The following is a 23597-nucleotide window of genomic DNA, read 5'->3' as shown; positions in this document are numbered from 1 at the left end:
CTCCCTGTCTGCAGTGGGATAGTCATGGTGAGCCTTGTGTCAGATTGTTTCTTTTCGACATGAGGCACTGTGATATGACAGAGTGGCATCCTTGCCACCCCCATGCCCATGTGTCTGGTCCCGAGGCCTCAGATCCCACATGAAGCGGACCTGAGTTTGGGGCCCTCCATGCACTGAGTCCAAGGGAAGCTGCACTTCTGTGGGCACGGCCACTTGGTGACAGAGCAGGTGGACCCTGCATGGGGTGGACAGGACCAGAGGGGCAGGGGGATGGGTCTCGTCTTTCTGCAGAGCTCCCCTTCCATGTGGCTGTACTTGAAGGTTGCCTGTTCAGCCCTGTCCTGAAAGCCTGTGTCACGTAGCCACAAACATTGCCTGTGTGAACTGCTCTCTGAAAGCTGACCTCCACAGCAAGTGTGCTCAGGGCCTGCTCTCAGACCTGTGCACAGCATGGGCTCTTTCCATCCTGGGAACCTCGTGGCTTTATGAAGGGAAAGCCTCATGCTTGGCTGTGCCCTCCTCCTTCGCTCCCCACAGTGTGGTTTTCCAAGTTGCGTCTGCATCCCTGGGCCACACAGAATTTGTGGAAAGGCAGCACCAGGGACAGGGTGTCCCTGTAGTTTCTCCTGAGCACAGATCCCACTAAGAAGCAAATGTGTGCGCAGAGGGACCACGTGGGCCCCTGCTCATCCCTGGCCCAGTTCTTCTTGGGTTTGCTCCACCAAGGCTGCCTTTCTGCTCCATGTTCCTGGCTAATTAGGCCACAGGGGACAGCAGGGGCTGTCTTGGGTCTGAAGGATCGACGGCCTACTGGACGAGCTGGTCTCTCTGGGCCTTACCTGACAGTCTCGCCCCTGCCCTGCAAACTAATGTGTGCTAGGTCCAGGCGGAGACAGAGGATGCAGTGGGAGGCGGGCGGTCCAGTAGGTGCTCCCAGGACACTCAGGGGGGTGGTCGGCATTGGGGCTGGGGACCAGAGCCTGGCTGGCTGCCAGTGTACCACCCTGGTGCTGAGTGACACTCATGTTCATGTCAGGTCTCCGAGCCTCGCAGAGTCCTGAGGTGATCAGTGAGGGCACTGGGGGGGACTGACGAGGATGGGGGTGGCCCCACTCCCATGCCCTCTTGGTGGGTAGCAGTGGGCTCACCTCTGCTTTTTATAGGAATTTGCCCTATGACTTTCTTGCACACATGTGCAAGGTGTGTGTGCAAGAATATTCACTGTTGCATTAGTTTTGTTAGAATATTAGAAATAACTTATTTTTTGTGTGATAAGACACTGGTTAAATGCATCAGTGCACTCATATCATAGAATCTGGCAACTATGAAAAACGGGTGGAACAACCTCCAGAGATCTGGTTAATAATACAGAGAATTGGCTGTGTGCCCGGCGCTGCTTCGAGCCCTGTTTCCGGGTTGTCGTGTTCAGGGCTCACGGCAGCCCAGTGATATCGGGATGATTGTGACAGGTGTTCCGTAGACTCAGTCAGGGGCTGGGGCTTCTGGACCGGAGTTCTTAACCACTGTAATCAAAATGCACGTGTAGGGAATGACCCTATGGGCAGGTTGTAAAATACATACATATATTCTGTAAATAAAAACGAGCATTCCTTAGAGAGTAGGAATCTTTTCAAAGAGCTCACCCTATTTTCAGAGTTTGGACGGAAGGTGAGATTGGGCCTAGATTCCCCGGGGTGTGTGGGCCCCTCCCATCCCTGAGTCTGGCAGGCAGCACTTGCCCTCAACTCAGACCTCCGTTTGCAGAAAGGGTGTGGGCCTGTTTTGACGAGGGTGTTGGGGGCGGGCCGCATCGGGCGTGCCTATCTGAGCTGCTGGGAAGAACTGAATGCTGTGTGATTAGCTCCATTTGGAGAAGTATTCGTTGTAATGAAGCCGCATTTCCAATGTTTTATAGGCCGGTTTCCCAGCTTGCACCAGCTGGGTGCTGGCAAGGCCTCACTCAGACTTCAGGTTAGGAAACATCATAGCCAATTTGCAAACTGCTGTATGAATAAGACTTGCATTTTGTTATGCTTTCAGTTCTTCCTGGTGCACCCTGCCCATCTCATTCCATCCTTCCTGGGTTGAACTTCAAGCCAAAGCCTTCAGTGACTAGTTAATGCTGACCGATCAGTCATGGTACTGCCCTGCCCCTCCCCTCCCCCAGGGCCTTAGTGGCGAGTCTGCATCTTGCTTTGGTGGCAGGGGTTTCAGCTCTCAGGTCCCCGTGCCAGCACAAGGCAGCGGGGCTCTCTGTGCATGATGGTTTGGCCATGTGGGCGGTGCATCTGCAGCTGGGTGGTAGGCTTTCTGTCCCAGGGAGCCTTTGCTGTGGGAAGTCTTGAGCTACCAGCCTCCGCCATGCACTGATGCTATATGATGGGGACCCGGTCTGTGCCTCTGAAGGACCTGGACTCTGTATAAAGCAGACTTTTAATGTCTTCAAATTGGTCTTTGGTTAATACACCTCTGTCCACACGTGAGCAGTTGAGTTGGGTCCCATTATGTTTTGGCACAGACCCTGGCAGCATCTATCACAGCATCGATCCCACACTGCCCGCTGCAAGGCTCGCAGCTCTGTAACTGTGAAGCTGGTGGTACAACAGGAGACGCGCTGCATGAATTATTAAGGCCAGTGGTAATTGAAGAGCTTCGCTCTCATGGTATATTGCTCGGCACATTCCTCTTCTTCAGGCCTCCCGAGCAAGTGTTCAGGGTGTTCGTGCGAGGATCGGTGGTGTGCTTTTAAGTGCTAAATGGACTATTAATAATAGGGAACTTTAACTCAACACTGACTTTATTTGTGGGAGGTGGAGGGGTGGTGTTTAATGCAGACAGGCTCTGGGCATCTCTGCATTGACTTGACTTTTATTTGCTACGGTGGTTGCTGTTGATTCCCTGACCACGTCTCAGGCAAAGGGACGATGGAGATGGGGCTGTCTGCCCCTCTGCCCAACTCAGAAGACTTGTACTGGCCATCTTTAGAGCTCAGGGCACACTTGTTCGCTGGCCTTGGTGCTGATCCACGCAGCACCAGGGAGAGGGGGTCTGCAGTGAAGGGTCTCGCCCTTGTGGAAATGTCTAACGGGGCTCTCCTGAGCAACTCTCTCAGTGACCATGGTCATCCAGCCTGTGGAATTCCAGCCATGTGTTGCAGCAGGAAGCCGATGGGATTTCAGGAGCAGCGTGCTTGTCCTGGGGCTGTCTGCCCGTGTGAAGCTCCTGTCTTTCACAGGGATTCTCCAGCCAAATGTGACTGAGTCGGGATGGGGAGCGAGGGCATGTTAAAATGCAGCTTCTGAGTCAGGTTCGGACCCTCGGCTCTGCATTTCTGGGGCCATACTTAAAAGCAGGGTCTGAATCAGTGTGACACTAAGGGGCTAAGCCATAAACCCCCTGTTAGGGATAAGGGAAAAGTTTCAGCTTCCATTCAAAGGGAAAAATGAGGTAACCTGCTGGTGTGCGTGTAAGACTATTTAGTCTGTAAAGTCTCTTGTATTTGAAGAATATGTGCTGGTATTGGAGGTTGCCCGTAGTCAGCCGAAGTGGACGTTTTCCCGAGTTACAAGAGAAGGGCCTTGCTGGGAAGCCCTCCCCCGAGAGCTGTCAGAGGCACACCGGGGACCATGTGCTTTTCTGTAGTGATAGGTGCTGCAAGTCAGTAAGTTAGAAAAATACCTTCAATGTTAATCAGAATTGTTGGGTTGTCACTTCTAGAATGTTGGGAAGTTCCGGCTTCCAGGAACTATGGGAATGTTTAACAAATGCCCTTTCCACTTAATCTTTCTGAGTTTTTGAGATTTATTCACTTGGTCAAGTTTACAAGGATGGGGACTTTGGCAAAATGAGAGCCCAGGGCTCCCAGGTCTGGCCCTGTGTTCCCGGAGAGCTGCCCCCATGCAGACAGTTTAGCCCCCTGAACCAAGGGGCTTTCCTGGCACGAATGGACCACAGACCCTGAGTTAATTCAGGAGTGCCCAGTCACACCTGTGGGCGCAGCAGGTGGGCTGTTCTCTTACATGCAAATTTGGAGTTACTTGCCCTGTGGGAGGAGGCAGAAGTTAGGCAGCTGACTTCTGAGGACATTCAAGTGAAGCTTTCCATTCATTTTTTTGGCCAGTCGGGTTACTTTTGGCTCTGACTTCCAGGATGGCACAGTTTGTGTTGTCAATTTCTATTCTCGAAGAGGTCCACATGAAGAGCTGTGTCCTCTATGGCCGTACATGGTGGCTTCCTACCCGAAGGTGAGGTGAGTGGATGTCCCTGCATCCTAAGGTCACTCTAGGGTTAGATGGTGGAATGCCACCCCTAGCATGTACATCGGTGGTTGGTGGTCACCATGGTGATGGCAAGGCGTGTCCTAGGAGGGGAGTACCTGTGGAGCCTGTTTCTACAGGGGAAGGGATAAGCTCGGAGAGGGCTTTGCAGGTTGGCAAGGGGAACAAGGTGGGGCTGTGGGCACCAGGAATGTTAATTTCACACAATCGGTGTCCTGCCCCTCAAGGCTCTACCATCTGTCTGCGCACCATGGAAGAGCTGGTGCCAACCTGTGGGGAGGGCAGGGTGCGGAGGAGGCCCCAGGAGCCCCTGCAGAGTCAGACCCTCTCCCACCCAACTGGTCCTCTGAGCTTCCTTCTAAGTCCTGTTCTCCATCAACAGGGTGGCGACTTTTCAGGATTCTCCTTGTGTGTCCCTTGTTACTACTGTCCCTGCAGGTGGTGGGTGAATGTGCCTGAGGAGCCCTGCAGGGCTTCCTTGTGGTTGCTTTCAGGATGGGGCAGCTGGGCTGAGTGCTTCCTTAGAAAAATTGTTTGATGCCTTTAGAATTCCACAGGTGAGCAAGCAGGGACCTACCTGGGGCTCAGTGACGAGTACCAGGTCCCAAAGCTGACCGGGGCAGGAGCAGTTCTCATGCCTGGCTGGTGCAGTCACCGTGCAATTTGTCTAATCTCGACGCTTCTTGGAGGAAAAATGGTGCTGTTCATGATTTTGCCAGGCCCGACAGGGCCGACCTGTGCCCACTCCCTGCCACTCAGGTGGGAGTGGCGGCTTCCCTTGGGAAGGAGGGTGCTCCCTCAGACCATCGGAATCCCTTCAAGGCCACCGAACAGCATGCTTATAAAGCACGAGAGAAGCAGGCTACCCTTTGCCGATAGATTGGATGATGGGTGAACCAGCATTTCAGGGACAGGTCCCACAGTTTGGTTCACCTTGCTCTAAGACCACTTCTGTCACAGAGCTTCAAAGAATCCATTGTTTTGTTTAGCATTTTATTGACAAGAAGAGGCATCCCAGGAACACAGCCCAGAGAAGACAGGCGCTTGTTGGAAGCCGCACAAGACCTAGGGGTGCAACCACACTTGCTGGGGTTTGGGCTATCCCCTGGGCTAGCTGACCGAGTCCGGCAGCCTGCCTGGGCTGGAGGAGCTGACCAGAAGAAAGGTACTATTCTTATAGGAATGCTTTCTCAGTCATGGCCACTGGTGGCCTGGTATAGATAGTCCCAGGGCCCGACCTGGCATTCTGAGGCTGCCTGCCCAGTGGAGACCCCCGCCCCCATTGTGGCTGGTGGGGCTGGAACAGAGCATGGGGAGCGAGGAACTGGTGGAGGTCCCTGATTATCAGCTGATACAAGACCCTCAGAGGTTTTGTAGGAAGGGAATAAAAGCAGGGTCGAGAAGAAGACTGGAGTTACCTCTGAAACCCCACATTTGTGGCTCTCCTTCCTGCATGCCTGGGTATCCGGATATCAAAGACAGAAGATGCAGTCCCTACCCTCAAGGAGCCCAACATTCCTGACTCGCTGGGTTTTGTTGTCCTGCATCTTGTCTGTGCTAAAGTCACCCCTCCCAAGTCCAGGGCTGCCTCTGTTCACAGGGTCTCCCTGCATTGCCCTTCTCCTGGTTTCAACGGCTCCTAACGAGGAGGCCGTGTGCACTGACTCCTGGTGACGCTCTGACTTGGTTGAGGCAGGTCCTGACCTCTGTGTCCTGGGGCTCAGGGTGAGGGTGGCCTGAATCCTCTGGCCAAATCTGACTCTGTCCTTACCCAGCAGCATGTTTGTGGATTATCCGGAATTCTATTTCCTGTAGTTTGAGGGGGTGTTTGTTTAACTAGGGGGTGCGCTCTGGCTCAGCCTCCGAAGCAGCCGATATCGGGGTGCTATGTCCTCCTCCTTCTCCTCCCCCCACGTGGGCGAGAGTGGCAGTGCCCACGAGCGAGGTGGGTCTGTGTGTGGAGGGGTCAGGAGGATCTGTCTGAACTACCCATGGAGACACCACTGCGTGTTCAGGAGTTTCCACGGAGGATGTGATGACAGTGACCCTTTCCAGGGGCTGTGCCTTCATGCGTTGGTTGGACAGCTTCCTCAGGATGACATTGGAGCCTCAGTGGCCAACCTGGTTGGGGTGGGGTCTGGAATCTGGGTCAGCTGGTGATAAAGGGGCCTTTGTGGGGGTCCCTGGGGTCCACAGGGGCTGGAGCAGGGAGCAGCCCATGTCTAGGGTGTAATGAGGACAGCCTCCTGGAACCCATCAGCAGGCACCTAATTTTGTTCATTTTCAACCACCACTGTGTGGCTGTGCTGTCATCAGAATCCCGTGGTAGCTTGTGTGCTCCATGCTGATGTGGACCAGGCTGGCGGGCCTTCCCCCTGACCCTCACAGTATGCACCCACGTGGGCCTGCCTGTGGGGCAGGCAGGGAAGTGGCCACCTGGCTGCTCCAGGTCTCGGATTTGGCTCAATGCTGTTGTGGTAACTGACACCAGGCTCCTGTTTTGTGCCCTCTGGGTTTCCTTCTCTGGGAGTCTATAGATCTGTTGGCCTTTGCGAATCCACCGCCCTTGCATTATTTACGGAGGAATTGGATCCACAGAGAGAAATCTCCTGGGGAAGGAGGAACAAGTGTTCCATTTTGTGTCTCTGCTTTCCAAGTGTACACATGATTCTAAACTCGATTTCTATGCAGGGACCAGACGCTGACTCCAGGGGCGCCACAGCAGGGAGCAGCCTGGGTGTCCTGAGTGGCTCTTGGCCTCTCTCATCCGGGTGCTGCTGAAGCCTAGGATGTACTCATGCAGCCACAGGTTGGCCCAGCACCCCTCATCACTCCGTCCCCGCGGGGCCGGGGTCTGACCACTTGGATGGGTTTAACAGGATGGGTCCCTGGCCAGGGTCAGGACCCATTCAGAGAGCGTGGAAGCCTCTCTGAGGGGCTCTGGTCTCCCAGAAAAGTAAGCAAAAAGAAATCAGTGGCAGGAAGAGTTGGCCCTCCCTGGGTTCCTGAGTTGGACACCCTGTGATGGTGTGTGGCAAGTGGGGTAAAGGGGCCCTGGGAGATGGGGAGCAGGCATGATGGCAGTGCCACATCATGGGGCTGCTTGTGGGTTCCAGGGGCTGCTCAGCTGTGTGGCCACCATACCTGCTCTTGATTCCACCAGCTGTGGCCTCGCCTGGACGAAGCCACAAGAGATGCCTGGTTTACCTTCCTGCCCAGCCAGCAATGACCCTCTTCGGCCCTGACACTGCACCCATGGTGGGCACCCTGGGGAGTGCAGTGTGATGATGGGGGTTGAGGTCTTAGAAGATACATGTGAGCCCTTCTCAAGCCCTCCCCGCTTCTGGCTGCTGCCAGTGGGGCAACAGGCCCTGTGGGTGGGGCCAGCAGCTGGGGCTTCTATCCAAGGTCATTCCTCTGTACTTGGCCCTTTGAGCACTGAAGAGATAACCCATGTCTTATTACTCAGGGAACAGAGGCTGCTTTCAGACAGAGACACACAGAAGGCAGCTAGCTAGGTGCACCTCCAAAGGCATTTGCGTGTTGCTGACAGTGATTTAGTAAAAGGTCAAAGCTGAGGTCTGAGCTCCTGCTGCAGGGACTTCCCATCTCTGGGGCAGGAGGAAATGTCAGGATCCTGGAAAACGCTCTCTATGTTGCATCCATGCTGACACCTCTGTACCTTTCACCCTTGAGGGGGAGTTTAATGACGGAGACTCCTGTTGCTTTCTCTGCCCCTGGAGGACACAGCCAGTTTCCAAATCCTCCTTTCTTGTCACTGTGCTCCTTTGATGCCTGAAAGTCCCCTTGAAACAGGAGGCAGTTTGGACATGAGTCACCAGCTGCATTGCTGACCAGTTCTGGTTTGTTGGAGGGACTGTCACAGGCTGATGGTGAGGGGCTCTTTGACAGGATGGGGATTCCTGCAGGAGTGCATGGCGGACGTCGCAGCTTCCTCACAAGTAAGGTGGGGAATGCAGCGCTACCCCGTGGGGCTGGGAAGAGTAAGTACAATGAGTGTGGTAGGACAGATCGCACACTGGAGGCACTTGGTGGGCTGAAATTATCACTGTCATGTTGCTCAGCTCACGAGTCACCTGAGGTCAGTTACCAGCTGCCTAAGGTCAAACATTTTGGTGATGCAGATGTTCCAATTAAAATGTAAATGTTTCACTGACAAAGGTGACACAGTTATGTCTTAACAGCAAAGTTAACTCTGAGCTTCCTGGCAGCCAGAGCAAAAAGAAAAAGATTACACATGATTACACATGAAAGGAAGCATTGCAAGAAAGTGGACACACTCCTGTGTCTGGGCAGAGGCCCTGGGCATGTGAAAAACAGTTTCTGGAACTGCGTGGGGGAAATGCACCCACCTGCTCCAAAGAGGACAAACCGGCCTGACAGTGAGCATGTGGAGGGTGAAGTCCAGCCCCAGGGTCTTGCTCCTTCAGCAGATGGTCCCCACCTCCCTGGCTCAAGTGTGCAAGTAATTTTGCCCCATGTTTAGTCTGTAGCCTTTGCAAAAAATGACTGCTACATGACATCTTGTAAACTCTGAGAGTCTTAAAGGGAAAAGGGACATGATAAGATGCTGGGGTGTCAGCGGTCTGGAGCAGGTTACTCTCTCCATAATTATGGCCCTTACGTCCCCACTCCAGGGTCTCACTCGCATCTACACTTCTGCGAACTGGCTCAAAGGTTTGGCCGGCAGTGCCGTGGGTGATCACATCTGTCTGGGAAAGGTGTAGAAAAGAGGAAGAAGTGATGCATGAAGTTTGCTTGGCAGTGGGGCTTATGTGGGTTTGGGAGGTCTTCGTGAGTTAAGTGTGTCCTGACAAGGAATCGGCCAGTGGCTGCGCCTGCCGCCTCCTTGGACCATTGTGGCTCTAAGTGGGCACTGACCGGTGTGCTGGCAGGAGCCTGGAGAGGCTGAATGGAACCCTGTGCACCCCCTGCTTGGCGTGCCTTCTGGAAGCATCCTCTTGGAGAGGTCCCTGTGATGGGACGAAACCCAGACAGGAAGCAGGATGTTTTCATTCATGTTTACTTGTCTGGCTGCCCCTTGATGTTGCTCAGCTGAATAGAGGGTTAAGTACAGAAATTTGGGGAGTTCAATTATTCCTGTTAATTTTTTAAAGGGTGCACAGATAAATTTAAAAATTAAGTGTAAGTTAAAAAAGCTGATGGATAATAAGGAAGGCTTCTTGCATCCTGACTGGCATGGCTCAGTGGGTTGGGCATTGTCCTCCAAAATGAAAGGTCACTGGTTCTATTCCCGATCAGGACACGTGCCTGGGTTGTGGGTTCAGTTCTTGGTTGGGGCATGTACGAGAGGCAACTGATCGCTGTTTCTCTCCCTCTCTTTCTCCCTCCCTTCTCTCTCTAAAAACAAATAAATATATATTTTTAGAGAACAGCTTCTTGCTCTGGCAGATGGACAAGGGCCAAGTGTGTGGAGGAATTGGGCTACCCAGCCATTGACAAACAGCTTCATGGGAGATATGGGGGGCGATCTGTACCTTTGGAGGGGTTGGTGGAGGGATTGAGGCATCTCCTCATCTGGGGTTTGTTATTTTTCTGGGCAGGTTTGTGGGGAAGCTCCAGTTTCTATCTCTGCACAGCCCTACCCTTCAAGTACCAGGCTGAAGCAGCTCCTGGTCTTCCCTTCATTCCAAAGAAAACACCAGCCGTGGACGCAGCTGCCTTTTCCAGGTGTTGGAAGTGCAGTCAGAAGGCTGCGTAGGGGAGGGAGCGTAGAGTCCGGTGAGCATGGGCTGCGGCAGGTGACGGGTGCCTGTGGTGGGAGTTCAGCTGTTCTCCTGGCAGAGAAGGGGTCCAGATAAGCCACCGGGACAGTCCTGGCAGAGACAGTCCGCACACCTGCCTGTGCTCTTGGCTGAGGCCCGGGAACCTGTTAGCAAGGGAGTGAAACTGGCTGTTCGAGTTGAGGGTCAGGTGAAGGACACCAAAGCCCTGCCCTGGAGGAAGTCCGAGTGCTTTCTGTCTGATGAACCTGCAGCAGTCCCCGACAGATGGGGCACGTGAGGCTGCCCGCTCCCTCTGGTGCGTGCTGGGCACTGAGTGGGGCTCAGCACATGTGAATAGAATGCAGTTTGGGATAACACAGTGCATCACATTTACGTCTGCATGTCCCAAAGTGCAAACATTGTGACTTCAAATGTTCTGCCATCTTGGCAGGAGTTAAAAAAAATTTATTTTTATTTTTAGATGATGCAGTTACCCTCAATCCTGTCTTTTCACCATGTATCAGGCATTTTTAGTTCCTGTAGAAGGGAAAACGAAACAAAACAAACGCCCTGAGCTGTATGAGGCGTGTGGACCTTGGAAGGTTATGTGAAACAACCCTCAGGGAGAGGACAGGCTGCTTGTCCACCCTCTTCCCGAGTGGCCCCTGCGAGGGGGCCGGGCCGAGTGCGGGAGCGGCCATGGGAAGCCTCAGCCTTCCCTGCTCCAGCCATTATCTGTTGGCTGATAAGCAACAGAGTGGTTGTCCACATTTATGGGCATTGCATACAACATAATTTTAAAGATTTTTATCCTTAATGTTTCACAAACTGAGGAAAATTAATATTAGAAGAAGAAAGGTGTGCAGGATTTCCAACAGACGGAGGTCATTGGGTTGAGTGTCCTACCATCAGACAGGAGGGCTAACGGCTGCTCTTCCTCGACAGCTCGACAGGCATTGCTGTGGGGCCCGTCTTTGGGCTTCGGTCCGTTCTGGTGCACAGGTGACGCGCTGCAGAGCCAGGAGGCCACCTGCCCCGCAGGTCTGCGTAGCTGTCTGTTGTCTTCTGTAAGAGTGAGCAATCAATAAGAAATAGAAAGATAAGGGTGCTGGTTTCTTGGCATGGGTGAGAAAGCTAGAAAACATACCCAGTTTTGTTTTTTTAAAGATTGTGACTAAAGCCAGGCAGACACATTTTTGACTCCTGTTCTTCTTTGGGGATCTATCTGATAACTATATGCAAATGTTAGTTATTAGCATGTTAATTCGTGGTTTGTAAATGAGTGCTTCTAATAAAGTGCATTTGTGGTCTGAACTAGGTTAGCCAGGTTTGCTCCATGAATTGATTGAGCCAGCTGTAATTTAGCAGCAGTTCTCAGTCACCCCAAGTCCATGCAAGTGCCCTCCCTGCGCACGAGTGGGCTTTGCTGTCTTTCCTGCGAGTTGGCGGCCCTCCCTCTTCCACACTCCTCCTATGGGCCCCACAGCCCTTTTCTGATTCTCAGCTGTGGCAAGCTTTAGCAAGTATTTTGATTTTCTTCTATTCACCTAGCCAAACCGTAAAAGAATTAACTAATGCTCACGGCTTGGTAGAATTAGAGCCAGATTTTGCACAGAGCTCATGAAATGGCAGCCAGATGGCTGTGGAACCTGAGCATTTACTTCTGGGAACCAAGGCAGGTTTTCCGTTGTGATGCTGTTCTGTGCGTCTGCTCACCTGGCTGGGGGCCCGATGCCTCTGTCTGTGGGAGTGACACTCAGGCCCAGGACAGACGGACGCCGGAGCAGGGCGCTCCAAGCCTTGGCTGGCAGTGTCTGGAGCAGGACTGGGTAGCTACCCAGTAGAGTAACTCCCCAGAGTTCTCAGAAGGATGACAGCTCCAGCCACCACTCTGTGCAGTAGACGTCAGGCGGGCCCCGAAAGGCCAGGGCATGTCACTTTGACACTTGTAACGAAACACTTACACTGTATCTTCAAGAGGAGAGGCAGAAAAACTGAGTTAAGAAGTACCTGGAGTGCCAGGCACTCTGACAGTAGCAATTCCTTAGGTATTTTATGGCCACAGGATCAGGATCAGACTTGGGTTTGAATCCCAGCGCCAAGTACTGGCTGTGCAGCTTCAGGTGGATCAGTTAGCCTTTCTGGACCTCAGTTTTCCTCCTCTGTACGATTGGGTTTTCTCTCTCACAGGTTGTTGGGAGGATTACGTAAGGTCATTTATGGAAAGCACCCTCGTGGTTGGATCTCAGTGAACACTGATGAACAGGACGTGTTGTCACCAGATGTCAGGTGACCAAAACTGAGTGTGTAACACTATGGATAGATTTGGGCCTGCAACACTTGCTCAGTTTTTCCAAACTGAAGGGAAAACTCGTGGGATTGAAGGGTGGAGGAGGTGTCAGTGGCAGGTGGGAGTTTGCATCCTCAGCATGCCTGGGAGAAGGAGGTCTGAGATGACCACATCGCTGCTCCAAAGTGCCAGGGTTCGGGGGCCACCTCTGTTCCAGGTGATGCATGGTGATACTCAGATTTCCTGAGTGCTGCAGTTGCTGGCCCTCCTGAGGGTAGAGCATGGCAAGAGCGCTCCCACTTCTAGATGATGGAGGAACACAGCTGGGGCTCCTCCCTGCCCCACTGAGGCCCACTCTGCAAACAGCATCTCAGCCCCAGGCGCTCTTGGCTTGCAGCCACTGCTCTGGTCAGTACACCAGCCGATGGGTGTCCTGTGTAGGGGTGATGTCATTGACTCAGGCATGGAAGGGCCTCCACAGGGAGACAGCAGGTGACAGTAAAGAAGACTGAGTCTTGGGACCAGTGAAGAGACAGACAGAAGGCAGGTGCCATGCCAGCTGGGGCAAGGTGATGGTGCAGCCTGGCCCATGAGCATTCCCAGACCATGGAGGACACAGAGTGGCCAGGGTGCAGCAGCTACACCTGGGCCTGGTCCCAACCAACCAAACTCAAATCCAAATCCAGATTTTATCCAGCTGATGGCTCAGTAGCGAGCTTGCCCAGGTACTCTGAGCAGATGATGCAGACAGACAGAGATGGACTCTTCAGAGACAGACTGACAGACAGATGGGTGTGCCCTGGACCCAGGACTGAAGGAGCATCCTCATCCAGTCAAACTGTCACATCTACAAAATCAATCACATCTATTAATTGAAACAGATATGTGTGAATTGTGTTAGACACCTGGAAGCTGCTAGAATCATAAAACATGGAACACTCTGCTTGTTCTTGGGAAACTTGCAATTACACCCTAATTGGTAATGCGAACACATGGGACAATTAGACACAGATTTGAGATTGTCCATTAGTGGGTTTCCACAGGCTGACTTCCGCCCAGCAATGAGACAAGTTGCTAGGAGGGACACCACTGAAAATAAATGTTTATGATTGTGCTCTCGACTATTTGGTAAACAAAAGAAGAGTCTTGGAAACAGTTTCAAAATGAGATGTAGTTCACAGACCTGGCTGTGTGCTTTGTGAAGCATGTACAGAAAGCAACTTGCACAGGGCTCCTTAAAATATTAACACTGATTCTAGAGCTGCCTACGCTGTGTGTTTTTAGCCGCTGTCCAAAGCAACTTCTCCACCACCCCAGGGTGAGCGTGCGGTCCCCACGGCGGTTTACCCGTTACAGCACTGGGGAAGCCAGTTTGCTTCTAAAGCTGGAATAAATAAATTATGAGCAAAACTCATATTTTCTCTCACCAGCTATAAAATGATGGCTGCTTGGCATTTTTAAAAGCAGTTCTCCTGCTAGAATTTGAAAAAAAAAAAACTAATTAAAGTTTATGAGATCAAAGTAGAACTAGCAAATATTATAAGGAAAGGAACGTTCATTAAGAAAACAGAAGAGACAGTCATTTATCAGAGCTCTAAATAAGAGCTAAGCTGAGAGTGCTGGCAAGGTGAACTGGCAATATAAGGGTAATCCAGCCTGATATTCACATTTCTATGCAAGAAATAGAGTTTGGCAGAAGAGCCCCGAGCCCCTTGTTGCTTTGCTGGTGGGACGTGGCCCGTGTTCTCCCATCCTGCCCGTGCTAATACCAGTGCGTGCATCCTGTTATCCGGTCCCTGGTCCATTGTTGAAACCTCTGAGGTTTCTCCCTGTGGCTCCCTCCCTGCGCTGATGTTCCAGCTGGCCCTGTCCCCTGGGTCTCACTGTGACTAAGTCCTTTCATCTTCTGGGGCCTCATATGCTAGCAGCCCCTTGCTGTCAACCTGGAGCTCCCACATGGACCCCACAGTTCTACAGGCCCCACACACACCCTGTGTCTGGTCCCCCTTGCCGGCTTGCAGACAGCCACTGACTTGCTGTGTCCCCAGATGGTGTAGAGCGAGGAAGCAAGCTCTCTGGTCTCTTTCAACGAAGGATACAGACCCCATCATGAGGGTTCCACCCCCATGAGCTGATGAGCTCCCAAAGGCTCCACCTCCTAACACCATCCCCCGGGGTGAAGGATTTAATACGTGAGTTTTCAGGGACACAAGCCTGCTGTCCACAGCACCGTCTGCCTGCATCCCTGGCTGACAGGACATTTGTTCGGTTCTCTCCTAAGTTCCTTCTTTAGCGATGGTGGAGCCGGAAGTCCGTCAGGAGTCGACTGCCCAGTCTGGTCTGATACAAACCTGGTGTGGAACAAAGGTCACCCAAGTTTCTTCGTATTGTTTGTTTTCTAGAAAAATGACAGCAACATTATGAACCCAGAAAAGTCTCCAATCTCAAATCTTCCATTTAGTTGGCCATGCCTCTGCTCACCAGCCCTGTCTGGACCCTGAGCTGCAGTGAAGACTTTCAGCAAAACTGAAAGACCATCTCAGACGTTTTTATTTTAGTTTTCATGTTCTCAAATTTCTTCATTATTTTAATTTTGGGTGGATCAATGAAATTTTGGCCATCGCATCACCAACAATGACAACAAATCTTGATTGGGGGCTGGTAGGGTGTATAGTTGTTTTAGAAGGTCCTAACCTTTTAGATGTGAGCCAAAATCTTCTTTTCCTTACATTACTTATTTTTGAAGCATTTTTCTGATACACGAAGAACTCAGGCTCAGGGTGGGAAAGTTATACATTCTAAAGAATGAGGAAGAGACAACCAACCACCAAGGATAGCTGCTATATTAAGATTTGCTGTATTTCTTTCCAGTCTTTTTTGAATACTTGATTAAAAAAAAAACCATGAGTGAAGACATACTCAACATATGAGCTGTAGCCTTCTCTTTTCATTTTGTATTGTGTAAGCAATTTACCAAGAAATTAAAAAACCTTCCAAGCCTTTGTTTTCATGGTTGCCTAATGACTGTTTTCATATGTTTTGAATAAATAACCACCCAAATGCCCCCAAGGAGGCATCCATGCCATAATCTGATCCCCAGGGAAGCCCCATTCGCTCCTCTGGTTCCTCTCCTTTCAATGTACATTTGACAGTCAGTTCAGCGGCAGAAGGCAAGATTCGGGCGTAGTGGCACTGGGAAGAGAGGCCACAGTGTAGACGCACAGCCAGGCACATCTCGGCCCCCCTCTCGATCCCGGGAGGTAGGTGCTGTCCAATCCCCACTTCACGGGAAGGAAGATCAAGACTAAGTGTATGTAACTTGCCCATGTTCTCACAGCTGCGCAGGCTGGAGCAGGGATTTGAATCGGGTGTGTTTAGTGAAAAGCCGGAGGCTCCCCACTGTACTGTGTTGCCAAGAGTATCAGAGACCAAAGCTGCTCTTTTTCCTCTTTGACAAGAATGTGGAAGGAACGTGGTACGTCTCTGCTGCAGGGTAACGTGGAGCTTAAACACTCACTTAGATTATATGAGTAAGAGCCACAGAAAGGCCCAGAAACCTGGCCTTTCCCAGTGGGGAAGTCTCTCTGGTGATAACGCGGGAAGGAGAGCAGCTTTGGGACTGGCCAGTGATCAGAGATCACCAGGGTGCTGGGTGGGGTGCTCAGCTCTGCTCCACACGGATGTTCTTTCTTCCTAACTAAGTCCTCAAAGCAGAACCCTGTGTGTCTCACCTGCTCTCTCCCCTGCCATGCTCTTCCTCCCTGCCGAGCAGAGCAGGGGGAGCCACTGTGTCGTTGCTGTGGATCTTGCTGCTTGTCTTTGTTGACCAGCTGCCCAGAACCGTGAAGAATGTCTTGTACTCAGAGGATTTACGGCACAATTGAGACAAACATTCCCTAGGGAGGGTGACCAGGGACGTTAGGCAGTGACTTAGCTTTGGCCTGCAAGGCAGGGGCATATCCGGCAGAGCAGTGCATCCTGGGAAAGGCCATGGTGGACAGGCTGAGCAGTGACTGTCCTTCATAGGAGACCGGGGATGGGGAGGAGCAGGAGGCACTACAGGAGTGAGGGGCAGGATGGCACAACTACCTTTCAGAAGGACGCCAGGCAGTTATGACCCCACAACAGGCACAAGACTCCTGGGAGATGGGTAAGGACACAGCCTCCTGGCACCTCTGGGAATGTGCCCTCTGGAGTTGCGGCTGGCATGTAGATGGTGGGAGGTTTGTCGTTACTATTATGCCTGTGTTTTTGTTATGCTCGCTCAGTGTCCCTTGCTCGAGAGGAACTCCCTGAACCTTTCTATGGAGGACCCATCAGGGCACATCGCAGTGCTTCGTAAATGGATGCCCTGTGGTGGTCAAAATGGTGCCCATCACAGCTAAGGGCTTTCCTTCCCCATGGCTTGAACCCCTGTGAGCCCCAGCCCTAGGAGTGAGGGTGGCTCGGGCTATGGAGACAACCCTTTCGTGCTGCAGGGAAACCCTGACAATTACTTGCAGCACCTCTAGAAGTGCACAGAGGCTGTCCAGCCCTGGCCCGTGGTGGACAGGTCTTGGCTCCCATGCCCCGCTCTCAGTTGGGCCATGTTGGTGACGGCAGGAAGCCAAGGGCCATCCCCCTTGGACTGTTGTCTCCAGGATGTTCCTGTCATCTGCAGGTCAAGGGGGACCTCACGTGTGGAGGGTACCGTGGCACCTCATTCTTGACTTAGTGGGGACAATGAGATGCTCAATTCAGGCAAATGCCTGGATCTTGGGCTGCCCTCTACAGATGGTGCATCGAGGGTGATGAACGTGACTTTAATTATGGATTTACTAGAGGACGAGCTGGGTGGGTTCTCAGGCCACCTTTCCACAGCCCCAGAATTTCAGGCGATTCAAAAATCAGTTTATTTTGTGAGTAATGAAAACTTCAAGCTTTCATTGCAGCAGGAAATATCTAACGGTTGCCATTAGCTGCTAGTCTCTCAGAGCCTGCAGGGCCCCAGAGGGCTGGAGAACCCAAGTACCTTCTGTTCCTAGTGTTTTTCTCCCCAAACCTGTTTTACTTTAAGGTAATGTTTAGCTTGGTTCTAGGATGACATGCATTCGCTAGCTGGGTGAAGAATTGGTGAGAAAAAGGCACCCAGATTCGGGGTGCTCAGAGGTCCTCAGGGCTCCTTAGGTGCGGGAGTGTATGCCCGGCATAGCTGCGTTTTCAGGTGGAAATTGTATTCCTTGTGCCCATTTAACACACACACATTCAAGTTGTATCAGGAACAAGTTAAAGTGTTGAAGTATGCTTTGGTGTGTCTGAAGAGAGTATTAGTTCATTTAATTTAAAAAAATTTTCCACATTCTATATTTTTCCTCTAACCACATCATGTCATAGGTGTATGAGGTTTACAAGAATGACTTTATTTTTGTCTTTTCTTATTTTTTACTTATATGCTCTTTTTTCCCCTTTTAAAAATCAAAGCTGGAAACAGAAGTGATTTTGTGGTAACAAGAGCCCAACCAGGGCCCTTGGTGGAGGCTGTCGAATGCGCCGGACACCAGGCACAACTCCCTCCTGTCCTGCCATGAAGTAGCACCAATTGTTTTGCTGACAGCCGGGCACGCTGCCCAGATGCTCTGGCAGCCCTGTTGCCATCCCGGGTTCTCCTGGGAATCCACAGGGGCACAGGGGCTCAGCCTGGGTTCCAAAGGCACCAGTTTCTTCCCAAGAGGTCAGCTCTGGGACATATTGCTGGAGTCCAGTGGGGTCTCAGGCTGACAGAGATGCGATTCGGCTGCAGGGTGGGGACACAGGCCCTGCCGGGTGAGCTGGGATCCCCTCCTCAGGGACTTGTGGGCATCAAGCAGGCGCCAGCCAGCCCTTAGGCGTGTGCTGCCTGCGGCCACCCCTCCTCTGAGGAGCTTTCGTCAACACAGAGGTCCAGCTGTGGAGGAACGCGTCTCTCTTTTCCTTCTGACCCTACTGTTTGCTCACAGTGTTCAATGCAGCACAAACCTATTCTAAGAACAAATAAACATGTTTATGTTCTTGGTGAAATGGGAGAACTGAGCTTTTGCCTTCTGTGTTCTCATAAGTGAACAACAGCCCCGAACACCTGGGCTGTTCACACCCAGGTAAATATTTAGGCAGCAGGTTTGTAAGGTGAGTTCAAGCTTCCAGGTGATTCTGGAGGGAGTGGGATGGTGTTGGTTGTTGACATGTAGAAGAGCAGGCACATATTTGTGTAAAAATGAAATAAAATGTGCCACTGCCTGAATCACATCCCTTTATTCATCCGTCAGAGAGGAGCGGCAGTATGGTGGGATCGAGGCTGCTGCTTTAAGATTGCTTTCATGTAATACAGATTTCTTAAGTTTTTCCTCTAAAGATGATATTTTAATGGCTCATCAGTTTTATTCTTTCCTGAGGCTGTGGCACCTCTTGGTCAGGAGAGTCTATTTTTATCTGCTGCTTTCCAGGAGGTTGGTTGTGAAATGTCGGTTTCCGCTCACCCACAGCCGACCCCGCTTTGCTGGAGTCCGTGCGGGCGCCTGCGCATTCCTCTCGGAGGGAGGGGCCCCAGGCCGCTATCCTTCCCATAGCCCAGGGAGCCGCCACCATGTGAGTCTCGGGCTCGCAGACTTGTATCTGAACGGCTCAGGGACTCTTTCCTGCCCCCCTTATCAGGGAGTGCTTGCAGCCATCGGTGTCAGCTGGGCAGTAAAGAGAGAGATGTGAGTTGACTGGAGTGACATCAGAAAGAACACCTGCCTGAGTGTTGCTGAGAGGGTGTGCCATAGGACGGGAGGAGTGGAGCGTGGCTCGAAAGCTGTAATCCCCGGTCCCCAGTGTGGGAAGAGCCCACGATTCGCTGTGCAGAGTGACCCAGTGAGGGTCGATGTCCTGACCCTGCATATCTCCCAGTAATCCATTTGCACATCCCGTGCTCCCTCCGCCCCCTCCTGGACGTCTCCACTGTGTTTCTGCTGACACAGCTGGTGCGTGCCTGGGAGCTGCATTCACGTTGGCACAAGCAAATTTATATCACATAAATTTACAAATTCTTAAGCAAAATACAAATGATTTTCTGCATGGAGAAGGGATTCCATGGCCCTGGCTGAGATCACTCCAAAGCATCACCCAGGCGGGGCGCCTGGGCTGGCGGAGCCATGCCAGTGCTGAGGGGCTTCATCTGATGCCCTCGCCCCCTCCCCACTTGAAAGTCAAGGAGCCCCAAGGTATGAAATGACTTTTACACTTCCCGGGTCCAGTGAGGGCCCCAGGTGCTGTTTGGCCCGAGATGCCGCTCTACGTGACGGTTTGGGGACCAAGACCAGGGGCATAAACGGAGTTCCATCCAAATTGCCCCAGGAGGATGAGGTTGTGGAGCCCAAGTTCTGTGTCATCAGCTCTCGTTTTTGCCTCTGGCCTTGGAGGAAGGCTGGCGGGCTGGGGGCCATTTGCCTCCAAGTGTCACAGCTCCCTTCTAGGCCTGTGCTGTCCCCGCATTTTAGAGTTGTTTTTGGTGACTGTCAGATATTTTGTAAAATGCTCCTCCATTTGGGTTTTTTGTTTTCCTCATGATTACACTGCAGTTATGAGTTTTGGGGAGACAACCACAGAGGGAAAGGCCATTCTCATCACACCGCATCAAGGGTACACACTCTCAAAGTGACTCATCTCTGCTGAAGTTGACCTTAATCTCCTGGCTCCGGTGTGTCTTCCAGCTTCCTCTACTGTAAAGTTACTCTCCCCCCGCCTCCTTCCATGCCATACGTTTTGGAAGGAAGTCACTGCACAGCTCAGATCAAGGGAACGGTTAGTTACGCTTCACCCCCTTGGGTGGGAGCATCTACATACATTACTTGGAATTCTTCTGCACAGGAAATTCATCTCTTTTCTTCATTTATTTATTCAATAATTTCTTGTATGCTTTGAGCTATAATCCAATACTGTATTTTTGTTGTTGTTCAAAAAATTCCAGCTTTGGCCCTTGAGAGCTCTTCCAGTTGGCGTGTCTCTGAATACTCCCAGCATTATGGGTATTTTTTTGTGGCACTTCCTTACTTTCTGACACTGAAAGATGCTCTATGTTTATTGTGCATTTCTCGCCCCAATCTTAGAACCAGCCAGTTCTCCAAGGAGTCCTAGTTCCTTTGATTTGAGAATGGTATTAGAAACCAAGATCTGAGCTCCAGGTGTGCCCACTGCTGCGGGGGTGTCATTGCTTCTAGAGCCCAGATGTCAGAGCAAGGAGACTCAGGTGGGCATGCTAGCACCTGAATATGTACATTGCAGTGTGTCTGCCTGTAACCACCCGCATCTGAGCTCAGCTTAGCACACGTTCCCACTCCAATTCTAGCCCAGCTCTATGCACATCGTTCTGGTCGCCTCCCATTGAGTCCATAACCTCCTGCTACAGTGGGGGGAATCGGCTCTTGCCACTGCCTGTCCGTGTGCTCGCTTGCTCCATTTCGGTCCTCATGTGTAGCTGTGTCAGAGTTGTGGTCCCAACTGCTCGGGAACGACCTACAACCAGAATGCAGGGCTAACATGCAGTTTCCGTTGCCTCTGGTGTTACAGGCCTCCTCATTTCCAGTTACCTGGGTTGGCCTCTCCCCCCATGTGTCACACAGGCGGGCACTTTTGTCACAGTCTCCATTCCATCCTAAGCTCCCAGCCTCCCCGTTGATTTCTCCAAGAGGGAGAAGCGACATAGGCTTCCTCAGAGAACCAGGCCCAGAAAAATGCCCCTGAGCGCCAAACCAAACAACTTTACCAGCATGTTCTTGAAACTTTTGGAACTGGAGGCCCTGAAACTGCACTTGTAGGTTATCGTCACTTAAGATTTGCAAGTGCTCTTTCCTTCTGCTTCTGGGGAACGGAATGCTCTATTTCAGTTGTGTTTGGTTTCTGGTTTTGTTTTTAATGTAAGGCCTGTAAAAGGCCTTGAATAAGTGAGCGCTGAGTGGCACTGCAATGCAAGATGCACCTGAGTGCTCACAGCACTCCGCCTGGCGTGGAGCAGAGAGGAAGGTGCACCACCTCCGTCTCTGGGGCTGACCTCCAGACAAGTCTGTTCTGTGTCACCTTCAGTTCTCTGCACGTGTGGCCACACCGGGCTGCAGGCCAACCCGCCAACCTCAGACAAAGGACAGGACTCCCCACCTTCTCAGAGCATGTGGTTGGCTCTGCCCCCTGGATACTTTCTGGCAGTGTGCCTTTTGCTATAGTGTATTGTCAGCAGAGCCCATAATATGATGTAAATGAGGCCGTGGAGACTGGAAAGAAAGAGAGGAAATTTGGAGAGTTCATTTCCACACGTACGCACTGTTCTGGTCATGCTGTCTGCGACTGTCCTGAACTCTGGGTCTGCTTTACCTTGACCTTTAACCCTGGTGAAGAGAAAGGAGATTGGCCTGAACTGCACCACAGATTGACTCCATGATGCCTCTGCACCTCCGGTGGGGTGGTGCGTGTGCTTGGGGACCCTTAGGGTGTGCGTGTTGATGACTGTCCCGCTTCCTGCTCTGGAGGAGTCACTGAGCCTGCCCCCAGGAACGAACAGCTGGGGGGAGAGAGCTGTGAGCAAGGCAAGAAGACTCCTGGGGGCATTGCTGCAGCCTCTCACCGAAGACATTGTTAACCAGCCCTGGACATGGCCACCGACAGGAAGTGTGTCCTCCTGGCCGTCCGCTCCACTCTGCCATGGGGAGCTGCCTGTGAGCCTCTCGCATCCTTTCCTCCCTCGCTTCCTCCTCCCCTCACCCTGTTCCTTTAGAAACTTCATCCCCACACAGCTCCAGTTCTTCCAAAATCTACCACCTTGTCCCACCTCTGCTGGAGCTCACAGTTCCTCCCATCATTGTGCTCTGTTGCCTCCTGAATATCCCTCCAGTTCCTCAACACCCACTGAACCGAGCACCTGCCCTCTCTTTCTCTGTTGAGCTAATGCAGCATCGGACCCCTGAGAAGGCACTGGACCATGGGCTGTCACCGGGCTGCCAGGGTGAGGCAGTGTCTCACTGGGCCCCGCGATGCTTTGTGCACACTTGCAGGTGAAGTCGTTGAGGCTCATAGGTTGGGAGGCTTTGAAGTCACCAGGGCGCCTCCCTCTCCCCAGCTTCTCTCCTCTCAGCTCTACTGTCTGCTCTTTCTTTCCCTCGTCTTGCTGCCCAGCTCAGAGACGAAATCCTCCACACCAGAGGCAGACCGTTCAAACCGAATGTGCTTTTGTTTCTTAGCTCAGGACTTTTTTCTCTTAATTATTTGCTTTTCTAACTCCAGGAGACTGTGGAGAGCCCCTTGTAACAAAACAGATGATTTGGACATTCCTGAGTGTCCACTGCACATAATTAGACATCACACTTCTAGAGACAAGTCAGCTGGTGAACTGGTCAGCAGAGATAATTCTACGTGGTGCATAAATGCAAAGCTTTTAATTCATCTTGGCGGTTCAGGATGAGTGTAAAATCGCATTAAAGATGCCAAATCGTGGCCTTGCCCAAGGCTTCATCCTGCCAGAGGTGCCAGGAGGGCTTACTGCATTTTATTTATGTGTGTTTTTTGGTGGTTTAGACTTGTGTGCCCAGGGATGCAGGGGAAGGAGGCGGACAGTGTCCCTGAGTGACAGGAGGGGAAGACGCTCCCGTGTGCTTCAGGTTCTGTCTCAGCCTCTGTTGAGAGTGCAATGGCCTTGCACTCTCTCAATGACCTTGGAAAGCAGGAGGGGCAGCATTTAATCCTTGTCCAATCAAGAAGCTGCTTGCAAGGCACACGCACTTCGTGCAGGTAAGAGGCAATTTGGGAACATGTTCCTAAAGTCTAAAAATCTGAAAATCAACCCACAATACAGCATACAGATGACGTGCTATAGAATTGTGCACAGGAAACCTATATAATTTTATTAACCAATGTCACCCCAATAAAGTAAAAAAAAAAAAATCTGAAAGTCTTTTCATAGGAATTTATCATAAGAGAAAACCAGAGAGAGCCCCGAGGACTTATAATCAAGATTTCTGATTGCAGCATTATTATTGGGTTTTTTTGTTTATTGAATTGAGAGAAAGGAAGGGAGGGAGGGAGAGAGAGAAACTACAGCATTATTTTTAAAACATTTAAAAATATTATTTATTTTTTTATTTTATTCTTAGAGAGAGGGGAAGGGTGGGAGGAAGAGAGAGAGAAGCATCAATGTTCGAGAGAAACATCGATGAGTTGCCTCTCACATGCCCCTAACCCGAGACCCAGTCTGAAACCCACACATGTGCACTGACTGGGAATCGAACCAGTGACCTTTCAGTT

The 23597-nt window shown here is 51.6% G+C and overlaps 1 protein-coding gene across 2 annotated transcripts in view; it reads left to right on the top strand.

The window, feature by feature from the left end:
- The window catches only part of PTPRN2 (protein tyrosine phosphatase receptor type N2), a 395976-nt gene that overhangs the window by 15762 nt on the left and 356617 nt on the right, over positions 1-23597 (top strand). The window contains exon 1 of one of the 2 annotated variants that reach the window (XM_053927308.2): positions 16225-16464. The exons of the other annotated variant lie outside the window; for it this stretch is intronic. Within the exon in view, the coding sequence (XP_053783283.1) occupies positions 16428-16464 (37 nt within the window). The 5' untranslated portion in view covers positions 16225-16427. Of the gene's footprint in view, positions 1-16224; positions 16465-23597 lie in introns of those variants that run through there. 2 annotated transcript variants of the gene reach the window in all.

This window comes from Desmodus rotundus, chromosome 6, assembly GCF_022682495.2.
Source record: "Desmodus rotundus isolate HL8 chromosome 6, HLdesRot8A.1, whole genome shotgun sequence".
NCBI classification, from domain to species: Eukaryota; Metazoa; Chordata; class Mammalia; order Chiroptera; family Phyllostomidae; genus Desmodus; species Desmodus rotundus.
The sequence above is the reverse complement of the archived record's forward strand: the minus strand, read 5'-3'. Positions and strand labels throughout refer to the sequence as shown.